At 35.5% G+C, this 12,923-nt stretch overlaps 2 protein-coding genes across 2 annotated transcripts in view; one reads left to right on the top strand and one right to left on the bottom strand.

The window, feature by feature from the left end:
• Positions 1 to 12,923, top strand: part of LOC134744616 (spondin-1-like) — a 313,657-nt gene that overhangs the window by 203,168 nt on the left and 97,566 nt on the right. The gene's annotated exons all lie outside the window — the stretch shown is intronic.
• The window catches only part of LOC134744626 (D-beta-hydroxybutyrate dehydrogenase, mitochondrial), a 93,519-nt gene that overhangs the window by 66,202 nt on the left and 14,394 nt on the right, over positions 1 to 12,923 (bottom strand). The window contains exon 3 of the mRNA XM_063678507.1: positions 11,386 to 11,565. Coding sequence (XP_063534577.1) covers positions 11,386 to 11,565 — 180 coding nt within the window. The remainder of the gene's footprint in view (positions 1 to 11,385; positions 11,566 to 12,923) is intronic.

The following is a 12,923-nucleotide window of genomic DNA, read 5'->3' as shown; positions in this document are numbered from 1 at the left end:
ATTTAAACCATAATGAAGAATGTCGCCTGACATAGTTCTGCACAATGGGTTAGTCAGCGTTTCTCTGCCCACGCATTGCTGGAACGTTGCCGAAACTATACACCAAAATTATGCGAAACATTGTTTGATTGACTCCGATTTTGTGTCGACAACCGACATTTACAGTACAGAAAAAAAAACTAAGTATTCTCGAAAAACATTTTTGTCAAATCATTGTGGGACGACTTCGTTTTTCCTTAGGCACTTATCAATTTGCTGATTCTCGTGAGCGTGCTGCAGAGAGTGCAAAAGAGAAGAGACATTTTAGAGACTATTAAGATTCGGAAACTGCAGTACTTTGGTCATGTATTACGAAATGACAAATACCACCTCCTCTAGGATAATACAGGGGAAAACCCAAGGAAAACGAAAACCTGGAAGAAGACGTACCTCGTGGCTCAAAAACCTCAAGATAAGCACCAGATCGCTGTTTCGAGCTGTAGCGTCAAAAGTGAAAAAAGCCTTAATGATAGCTAACCTCCGGCAGGAGACGGCACCATAAAGGTGACTGTCCACTTCCAACCACAGCTGCGTTACTGCTCCGACACTACTGCAGCGGCCTGAACGCGTTGGTGTTATTGTCAATTTCCATAGTAAAATGAATGACGATATCGACTGCACGTAATATGGTGATTTTAACGTTTTCCCTACCGCAGCTGCACTACTGCTCCGACACGTCGGTGTTATTGTCAATTTCCATAGTAAAATTAATGACAAGGCCGACTGCACGTAGCATGGGCATTTTTGCGTATTTAGTGTATTATTGCAACTGCGGCTGCAGACCGCACGTCAAATCTGTCACCTGCACTGAAATGTCTTTGGCATAGATTAGTATATGTTATTACTGTAATAGATAAGAAACTCTCGGACATTTCACGTTCACGTCTCTACTAGTGCTGCCCCTAGTGGTCCTGCTCTCAACTAATTAGACTGTATATGCAGTAAACACGCACACATGTACACACACACACACACACACACACACACACACACACACACACACACACACACACACACACACACACACACACACACACACACACACACACACACACACACACACACACACGTACTTATGGGTTCTTTACCTACATGTAACAACTTTAATATTGAAATCAGTTTTTCAGAATAAATAAATGAAAACTTATGTTGAATCAAGTACAATATATTATTTATAAGTACCTACTTATTTACATACGTTCCATTCCAAGTAACTAAGACACATGCAAATACAGCGACGCTTTAAGCGCACTTCCGTGAAAATAACTTAACAGCAAGTATGTAACAATTTATTTCCTGACTATGTTTTAAACAATAATTAGAGGCAACCTAATTCATTTCTTCTTCTTGATCCCAAAATAACTTGGAAAGCTTCAATAGTTTGATCCAACTTTTTTTGATTTAATTTAGATCCATTTTTGTCGCATATTTCATAGTTTTGAGAACATTCAAGCTTTTTATCCACAATTTGTGGTGCGGTGATCTGGGTGTTACAGCGCATTAGATTAGGTAGATTTTCCTTTTTTAGGTTCACTGAAATTGCCATTGACAACATCGAAAAACTTATCGAAGAAAAGCACGATACCTGCCGTGTCGCAACTTTATTCTGAAAGCTTTTTAATACCTGAAAATATATTAACAGTTAAGATGTTATCAAAAGTATAAAAAGGTTATTTTACAGCGAAACAGGACAAGTGTTGAGCATGCATTTTAAGGGTGTGCTATTGTCACATTTAATGTTAGGTAACAAGAAATCAGTGAATCGGGATATTATTCATGTAAAATGTCGACAAAGGTAACGTATTGTGGTTGGATTTTATCAGTAGATGTATGTCTTTCTAATTTTGGCAGGTTGTAGTTGATTTATCAGATTAAGACCTAGGCACGGAAAATAGTATCTTAATTATGATAATCAGAGCAACGTGTATGACGGGCCTTACGGGCACTAAGATTGGTGCTAGATCAACGGCTGTTATTTGAAATGTTACAATGTTCCATGTTCCATCGCCAACATTTCATAAATATGCTTTACCCGAAGCCTCTATCAAAGCTTTTGATAAAGATGAAATAATAAATAAATGTTCAGGAGGTATATATATATTATAAACTCGAAAATTTACTTACCTTGCCCTTATACCGATGTACATACAAGAAGGTACACAGATTCGGCGCGGCCCGGCCGGCATTGCTTTTCATCTTGCCTGCGTTGGTTTGGTTGAATGAGTAAGAGCACAACTCAACACAACTTACAAGGTTGGTTGTGATATAAAGAAACGCTGTTTGTTAATATCTTAACATAAATCTGACCAAAAATATGTTTAAACGGAATTTATATTAAAAAACAACTTAGAAATAATTTCAAAATTTCCCGTCAAACCAAACGTCATTTGGTTTTTTTATTCGTCTAAATACGTCAGTCTGTCATTGTACGGTGTTTGCACTACATATTAAAAAAACTACTTTTACGTTTCAAATTTATTTTGTTTCCTAGTTCATTTGCAACGTAAGGTTAGTAACACTATCAAAACATTTTTTATTAAAATATATTCTTCTAGATTTAATTAAATACGATTAAGTTACCTGCTTAAATATTTGTTTTGGTATATTTTGTTTTCTACTATCTACACACAAGAATGATATCTAGCCACACTCAGCCCTCCTTATGCTAAAGGCGGTATCTCAAAAACGAATGAACTGGAAATGGAACGTTATGATTCAAATTTAAGGTACTTATTTGCATGCAATCTTCAATTGAGATACCGCTTTTTAGCTCAGCAGGGCACCACGGCTGAGGAATATATGTCCAGCATAACCCAGAGATGGCATTATTATCAGCATTACATTACTCCTCTTCAGAGATACTATACCATGGTCTTTGGGTCATAGATATTAGTAGTTCTAAGCAAAGAGGATATAACCACTACGTTCTAATAAGGAGCTTATTACACCCAAGGATATACAACCCCGATGGTACAGTCGCCATATATCGCAGATATATCGGGTCGGCCCAGGAGCTCACAAATATCTGAACACGCCTTTATTGTCAAGGCGCTAGAGTGCATGTTCAGATATTTTTAGCACCTTGGTCGCTCCGATATATCTGATGGCGACTGTCCCTACCGTAAACTTTTTTGCTAATCTATATTGAGCCATATCACAGAGCCAGTTAGGAAACGTCTGTGTTGTACACAATAATTGTGTACAACACGCACCGCGCTAGTTGTATGCATGCACAATTGATCTTGTACCTCGGCAGAGGGGAAATAGTGTCCCAATGTGTCAGTAAATAAGAAAAAACAAAAATCAACTCATCCATTTCCTTTAGGTACTAGTATACTAGCCTAAGACAAAAGAGGATATTACTGCAATGTTCTGCCACCAGAGTGCAGGACTAGCCTTTTTAGTAAACCATAGAGTAACACACTGTACCCACTACATACACGTATACATACTAACATACTGTAGTATACATACTATGGATGGTATAGAAAGGATGCCAATCTCTCATGGCAGAATTGTTGCAAAAGTGACCGCTTTCAGCTTTAAATAATAGTTCCTAATCTCTCCGGTGGCGCTAGTTAGGCTCTGGGACATGAGTATAACATGAATCAACAAATAACCCGACCAAATTACGTAGGTTGTTTTTGGTAGTATTTCGGTGTATGGTGGCGCCGCCTAATTACTGTTTTTTGATGGACACTTTTCATACATAGAGATTTGGCTCCTTTATATAGTCTCCATGATACATACTGTACCTTTAATGGGTTTTTGACAAGTTTTCAGAGATAACAAAATATGACATTGATGCATCAAGGCGGTTTGTTTACAGAGGATCTACCGGAAAACGCGAATCCGAAATTTCGCTATCTGCCTCTTAATCGCGCGAATATGCAAGAGTGACAGCGATGTTAGATAACGAAATTTCGATTTTCATCTTGGTTTGCGATAGACCCTCAGATTGTGTTAGTGGCGCCCTGGCGCCCCCTACGCAGTTTCGCGTAATATTCCCTAATCCTGGCCAAGCTATATTTTCCTACGTGATTTTTTTTATCATTTCATGATAAATTCATTAAATAAACTGTTCTTTTATTTTTTCGTAGTTTTGCGAGGATAGCTATAAGCTCGACAGGGCACGAGCGATAGAGAGGCAAATAGAATACCGAATAATCGGCAAAGTGGCCGAATAGGCCGAATAGTTGCCGAATATTCCTGGCAACTCTAGTCGTAATATCATATTATATAATGTCGTTTATGGCGACACTTTCTAATTTTGTCATTGCAAAATTTGCAAAGTCATTCCTGAGCTAAATAAACGAAGCAATCATTAATTTTTATTACAAGGAGCAAAGATATTGTTTAATTCCTCCTGGTAATATATTGATATCCAAACATACGAAAGGATACAAAATTGAACCACGAGAGAAGCGAATGGTTTAAAATTTAGAATATTGACAGTTGCGGGGGTCTTAAGGCATGAGGGTTAAACAAACTTTGTTACAGTGAAACACGCAATTTTTCATCACACCAACACGAGGAAACCATTTATTATTCAAATTAATTTATTAGAAGTTCTTTCTATCGGCCAAGGTGAGGGCAATAGCTTTCTTCATAAAGGATTTCTTGTCTGGCCCGTCAAGTTTTATATGGATGCACGGTCATATCATAAAGAGTGCCGTGCCGCCCATGGAACCTGCACACCTGCAACACAAAAGGGATTTTAATTTGTGTTTCAGTTTCAAATAGGAAACTTGACAATATGAAGTGTAAATTGCGCAATTACCTATAGCTCTTACAAATAATTTTATTCATCACATCGGATTGCTGTGTGCGGTGGTCACCTGGTGGTCACGCATTTAGGCAAGAGGATGGGGAAGAAAATTTCACATTGTGAACTTACCTTAATGTTAAGAATAATTTTTCCTCTGCATTAATTTCATTTGATTAATTTGATTGTATTTCGTCAATTATTAAGTCTCATTCAATGTTGAATTGCTTTTCATTTAATCGGCAATATTCCCTGAATAAACGATCACCATTAAATATCAGATTTTTTATTAATATTGCGTAGCTGCCTTCGTCGGACTCTGACTATTGTAGAAAGGCAAACTGGTCTTCTTTTTCATGTAGCATGTAGCATTATCGTCACTCGCTTCTTCACGTAAAAAATACAAAAGTAAATTAGTATTTTATTTGTACGTCTGACATTATATGACAACAGCCGCAGTCGTGCTGCTACAGTAGTGCGGCACCGCGTAACGTCGCAACTGCAGTGCAGCAGCAGTTATAAATGGACAGTCACCTTAAGAAGAAGAGTATTCTCATGAGCCAAAAGATAATTAGCAGTGATCGAAATAGGCAGAGTATAAATACCTAAACTTGGTAGAACAAAGTCATAAAGTGAAGACTGTCTTGCGATAATATTTTTTTCCGGAACTAAAGTCCCGGAAACGTACGAAGTAAATAATATTGTTATAAATACGGTATAAAATAAAGCATTCCTCGTTTTCGTAAAATAAACCAACCAATATTTTTTAAACTAGCTATATATATTTCTTAAATTATATCGTCAGTGTCGTCAGAATCAGGATCATATTCACAACTAATATAAATTATAATTGACGATATATAATTTTTAATATTTTTTTATTTACATTGAGTAGCGAGATGTATTTAGATTTAAGAAATATAGAAAGTTACGAAAAAAATTGGTTGTTTTATTCTACGCCTATTCATTGTATTGGAGAAAAACGAGGAATGTATTGATTTTTTACCGTATTTATAACAATATTATTTACTTCGTACGTTTCCGGGACTTTAGTTCCGGAAAAAGATATTATCGCAAGGCAGTCTCCACTTTATGACTTTGTTCTGCCAAGTTTAGGTATTTATACTCTGCCTATTCCGATCACCGATAATTAGGTTGCGTTGTTTTATTTTAGGATTCCTATAGCTACTTTCTTACATGCATAAATATTTCAGCGTAATCGGAAACCAAGAAATGAAATTTCACATGCAAAACCAGTATTGGTACCGGTAAGCGCTGATTCGAGTTTCTAATGAAATTAAGCTCCCAAGCGTAGGTGCATCGTATTATGACTAAGTTGAAGTATGAAACAACAAAAGTCAATCCACAAGGATAATGCCGTGGCAACCCTCACCCGTCGAATACTGATAGCTAATGCATGCCGACCGTCAAAGTTGTAATAGCTTCGATAAAGTTACAATACATTTACAAGCAATTCACGGGCTGAATGTGTAACAAATATGAATGTAAACCCTTAGGATTTGAGCAAATTGCTAATACATTTTTATTGTTATACAAAACTAACATGTTTTGAATCTCATGGAATTATTTTCGTTTCAACTTAACTTACAGTATCATAAAACATAAAAATCATAAAACAGTATCATATGATATACATATAAGTACATTCTGAGGTCGAAGAGTTATGCCCGAAATTGGTTCTATTGGCTTATGTTACCTGCTAAATTCATTTATAACAGTTTTAAGCAAGCTTTGTGAAAACTTATTTGAAGTAAATTTTAAGCTTCATATTATGTTTTAAGCGAGTTTAAAACTAAAATTGTCCAATCACAGCTCACCGCGGCCAAGAGGACGAAAAAAACGATAGCTCGAATGAATGATTTATTTTAGTTGTATAGTAGAAACAATTGGCATGATGACAAATTTTGAAATCCCTTTTCATATTAAGAATAGTTTAAAACATTTCAAGCAGCTAACTCCAACTCTAAAGGATGGCTCACGCTAGACGGGGACGGGCCCAGGCCGAGGCGTCCGACATGTCATTTTCCAGACGGCTGATCGGTGATCACGTGGTTCTTTCCATAGAAAACGAAGCGCCGGAAGCTCCGGCCCGGTCTAGCGTGAGTCATCCTTAATGCTACTCAAAAATTAATTATAACCACAAATAAATGACTTGATTAAGATAAATAAGTATTATTAAATACAATTATTGACTTACGAACCAATAAGTATAATAACATTAATAACCTTCTTGAGTCAACCATACAACTCGATGTAGTAACATACCTACTTAGTTAAAAACTATTCGATACCTATTCCCGGTATGCTTATGCTTGAGTGGAATAACACCCTTATCGAGCAAGTCTCATAAAAAAATATTAAATATCTTGTTATTTTTAATTTAAAGACCCGTAATTTTGGCCTAAGAACATTATTATCATATTAGGTTATAATAATTCATTAAACTGCCAAAAATGCCCGTACCCCTTAAAAACAAAATTACCTGGTATAAAGAAAAACGAATATTTACCCAAGATAATATAAATAATTTTAAGTCACAACTTAAAACAGTTGATTGGGGTAACATTATTCACTTAAATAACACAATAAATGAAAATTACTCAAATTTTGAAAATACTTTAAAAAACATTCTTAACGATACCATTCCAAAACGTAAAATCTTAATAAAAGATAGTAATAGAAAACCATGGCTAACCGTAGGCATCAGACAATCATGCAAAAACAAAAGACTTTTAAAAATCATCGCACATAAATCCAGCAACAAGATATTAATGGAACATTATAAAAAATATGAAAAGACACTTAAGAAAACTATAATAACATCAAAAAGATTACAATACATTAAAAAACTAGAAAAGTCGGATAATACGGTAAAAACTATGTGGAACGTAATCAACGAACGAACAAACAAAAAACAAAAAATAATTAAACAAAATATTGAACTACAAATAGATAATAGTATAATATATGACCCCAACACCATAGCTAATGCTTTTAACACCCACTTCGCTGAAATAGGTGAAACATCAAACAAAGATCACGAACGCCGCGGCAGACCAGTAATACATTATACAGAAAACACAATGTTTCTCAGTCCTGTAAACTACCAAGAGATTTATAAAAGTATAAAAGGACTAAAAAACAAAAACAGCAGCGGCATAGATGAACTTCCACCATCTCTCATACGACAATGTGCTGATTCACTTGCGCTCCCCTTCTGCAAATTAATAAATCAATCGTTTAGCGAAGGAGTTTTTCCAAACAAACTAAAGACGGCCCTTATAAAGCCGATACACAAAAAGAAGTCTAAAACTGACCCCAACAACTACCGACCAATTGCCCTGCTACCAACGGCATCTAAACTCTTCGAATAAGCCATGTGCGACCGTGTTTTCGCCTTCTGTGAAAAATATAAAATATTAACCGAAAGCCAAAATGGATTTCGCAAAGGGCGATCTACAACAACAGCAGTCTATAAGTACATGCAGGAGGTTGCAAACACTCTAAATGCCAAAAAATACGGAGTTGGCGTCCTCCTGGATATGACTAAAGCCTATGACAAAGTCAAGTATACAATACTTTTGGATAAATTGTATGGGGTGGGGATACGAGGACCAGCCCACAAATGGTTTGAATCGTACCTAAAGGATAGAGTACAACTTACGGAGATAGAATACTATGACATAAATCACAGAGAAATAAAAATGATACGATCACACAGCAAAGTAGTCAACTCCTCAATCCCCCAAGGAAGCGTTGCGGGATGCCTTCTATTTCTGTTATACATTAACGATCTTCCAAAGATATTAGAGGAGACATGCATACTATTTGCTGATGACATTTCATTACTCATTGAATGCGAAAATAACGACCAATTAAATGACAAACTAACGTCGGTATTACAGAATATAACAAATTGGATGTATGACCATAATCTCGAAATAAATTACACGAAAACAAAATTAATGACTTTCCACCCTCATCAAAAAGCTTCATTAGATTTAGTATTTCATTATAATAACACTCAGATAGAAGTAGTAGAAGAATCCTCTTTACTTGGACTTGTTATAGACAAAAATATAAACTGGAAGGGACACATACAATTATTAAAATCTAAAATCTCTAGTTTTACATACGCGCTGAGCGAGATAAAGAAAACCACAAACTTACAGACAGCTCTCGCCGTGTACTACGCGTACGCCAACGCATGGCTAAGGTATGGGATCATTTTATGGGGGAACAGTACTGACGTACCATCATTATTTATACAACAAAAAAAGCTGATCCGCATACTGGCCAACGTAAACTACACACACACATGCCAACCACTTTTCCGACTATTCAAAATTCTCACATTACCATCTATATACATCTTCGAAATGTGTAAATTTGAAAACAAAATAATCATATATTTAAAAAAAGATACGAATTACCCACAACCCACCTACTGAGACATCAAAACAAATTACTACTACCGGCCTCTAAAATTAAAAAGCACTCGAATAGTACCTATGTAATGGCAATAAAAATATTTAATAAACTGCCAGAGGCTATAAAAAATGTAGAAAATGATAAAAAAATGTTTAAATTAATTAAATCTCTTTTATTAAAAAAATGTTATTACACATTGAACGAATATTTAAATGATAATAATATAAACGAATAACGAAATAATATAGAATGAATAATTAATATCAGTAATTATGTCATTTTCTATCAGAATGTAATATGTAACTTATAAAATAAAATAAAAAATTGTTTTGTTAATTTAGTTTTTAAGACAATTTTGCTGTGCCCTAACAGGGTATCATGTACCGACTATATTTTATTTACCACCTGTATGAAATGAACATGATTGCAATAAAAAAAAATGTAAATTTTAACATAAACTCAATTACGGTGAGCAAAATTATTTAAGAGGAATAAGCAACGCTCTTTTATCCTAAAAGCAGACTTAATTTAAAAACCGCGTACCATTTTAATTCACACATGAGAGAGTTCATACGCGATGAAGTTGGTGGAAATGTGCTTGAAACGGGAATGTAATCTCCTGTTTAAATTGAGTCATCTGCGGCGTGCCTGTCACTAATCAACCTCAGAAGCGCCAACGAACTTTAATAATTTGCCCAACTAGAAAACAAATCAAATTATTCTATGAAATACTTTGATTTGTGTGTTTTTAAGTAGTCACACTACTAGGTATATGGCTTTCTTGCCCTTAATATAGTTGGTCAAAGCCGCCTAGCCTTTCAAAGATTACATACACCAGATAATTTGGGACGGGTACCGCCGTGGCCGGGTGGTCGTGGTCTAGTGGCAGGACATTAGTCGCGTAAGCTGAAGACGCAGGTTCGATTCCCGCCTCGGCCACCGGTGGATTTGGTCACTTTTTTTTAGTGTATGATATCTATTTCAGTTTATAATTTAATAATTTGATCTTAATTTAAGAAATACTGTAATTATTCATTTAGAGTATTTCTTGATCGTCCTACCTACTTATAATACATATTAATGTATCATATTTAAATATCATGCAATAAATTTTAAGACATAAATATTCAGATGGATGCTTTATCCTGATATAAGTATCACGCCTTTTATTACGTATTTAAACGCCATCGTCATAACGCGTTTGGAGCGCATACGGCATACACTTGTAACACGTGGGCTATAAATTGGATCCAGAACATAAAGTAAATATATAAATCTATATGACATACTCGTAATAGACATTCAGAGGGGTGGGGCCCTCTGAATGTAGCACAAAAATAGAAGATAAACAAGTAACTGTCAAAAAAATGTTTTGTGACACACCATTTTTTATTGCTGACTGTACTTCTTCTCGTTTGCATGTCTATCGAATACTTCTTGAGACCTTTATAATGAGCCTAAACTTGATGTGTTACCTCCATGTTAGCATATTATTGCATTGTCACCGGAATTACGACAGTACTCCTCAACTGAATCAGATACCGGGAAGTGGTTCAAATTTTAGTTACAAGATTTGAAGCACTATATATACAAAGATAGGTAGGTATATACGCAGTGAAGCTAAATAAAAGTGTGTAATAATAAAAAGAGCTTTCTTTTCTTTTGCTTCTTCTTTTTTTCTTTTTTCTCTATTTCTTGCAGAGAAATATAATATATTTATTTAATAGCTCCGTTACTCTAAGGGCCACTTTCGCCATCCAGGGTTAGCCATTAACTCGGAGTTAACCGTTAACACAGGGTTAATTTTTTCTGGTATCTCTGGGTTTACCCCGGTTAACCCCGAGTTAGTGGCTAACCCTGGATGGCGCAAGTGGACCTAAGAGTAACGGAGCTATTGGATAAATATATTTCTCTGCCTAATTAGAGCTAGCACTCATATGCCCTACCCTACTTTTCAACCCTACTTTTTTCAAGAGGTGTAGATGTGGTATTTTCGACTGAATACTTCAAAGTGTCCTCTACCAGACAACCGAAGGGCTAACAGAGCCTTTCTAAGTTGGATGCAGTGGGAGAGATTTTTGGAAATTCCAAGTCTAATCACTAGCGCAAAAAATTTCTAATTTATTTACCTGCAGATTGTGGTAGAACCAGAGTGAACCGGTGACGGAGATGGCGAACCAGAGGAATAACGTAAACACAGAAATGCTGCTCAGATGTAGAGCATTGAGCACGGTTGAGAGCACCACGGCTAACGCATGGCACAGCACGATCGGCAGCGCGCACCGGTCGATTATGTCCCACGGCACCTCCTGCAATAACAAACACACTTATAACAACAAAAATAATAAGACTCCTACTATTGAGACATTTCTAAGGACACTAATCACACGAATACTACATTAGCAAGGTTGAAAAAGCTGAGGGCAACTGATGCTGGTTCTTAGGCTTTCTCTGCTCACAGAGTTAAGCAAATTAGCTCGAAAACTTATTGTTTCATGTGCCTGATCATGTTATTTTTCTTTGAAAAGTATTTTAATCTGGGATTGCTATTTCTTGTCAAGCTTTAGCTCTTCTAAGAGTTCCGTTACTGAAATATTTAGGGACAGAAAACGCACATCCTAAATAATTAAAGTAGGACCTTGAAGTTTACGACACGCGCTATTCAATTGATACCTATAAAGACTATACAGGACAAAATCCTGGCACGCATTTGTGGTTATCAAACTACATAATAAAATTACAAACAATATTTAACATTAGGTTGTCTGTGACAGACCATTATATACTTACCTTCTGTGATCTGAGGTCTGTCTCTTAATGTGTATTCCTACGAGTGATTTAGTAGCTTACTGTGGGGCTAGATAGATTTGTGTAAGATTAGTCCCATAATATTTTTAATTTGTTTAATTAATGTATTTATTTTCCTACCAATAAAGTTTCGTTTACTTAATCACCAAACTTAATTAAATACTTATGCAATTACTAATAAATACTACTAATAGTAAGATACAGCTAAATCACTCCCCCGTGGACTGGAGCCCTGCTTTGATATATTATAATTATATTATTGCGCGCAGTTTTATAAGACAGATAAAGTAAAAATAACTTTTATTTAACATTGGTAGATCTCATTGAAGGTTAATTATTTCTAGTCCTATTTATATTTCCACTAAATATTTACACCTATGTACTAAGCTGAGAACTTTCTCTTATAAATAAAAAAACATAGAATACAAATCTATTTTTGTCATAAAATTAGTGTCATTTTCAGGTTTGGTTTATGTAAAAAGGAACCGTTTTTTTGGATATTCTGCACTTCTATCAATTTTAAATGAGCCCTAACTATATAACATTTAAAACTTTCGCGGTTTGAACACATATTAAATCACATTTAGAAACGGGTCTATCGCGAATTTATTTTGTTACCTGTGTCGAAAGTGTCGAAACGTCGGTAAATAAAGGTAACAAAATAAATTCGCGATAGACCCGTTTCTAAATGTGATTTAATATGAGCCCTAACTAGTTCTTTTGGTCACCTTCCATTCCAACTGCAACGTCAGATCAGTTCGGTATATGTATTAGTCCTAGCGGTACACCCCGAAATTCAGTAAAATGCTGCAAATGGTGCCCGTTATCGATTTTACTCGCAAAAATATAAAATTGATAG

The sequence above is a fragment of the Cydia strobilella genome, chromosome 10 (assembly GCF_947568885.1).
Source record: "Cydia strobilella chromosome 10, ilCydStro3.1, whole genome shotgun sequence".
Classification (NCBI taxonomy): Eukaryota; Metazoa; Arthropoda; class Insecta; order Lepidoptera; family Tortricidae; genus Cydia; species Cydia strobilella.
The sequence above is the reverse complement of the archived record's forward strand: the minus strand, read 5'-3'. Positions and strand labels throughout refer to the sequence as shown.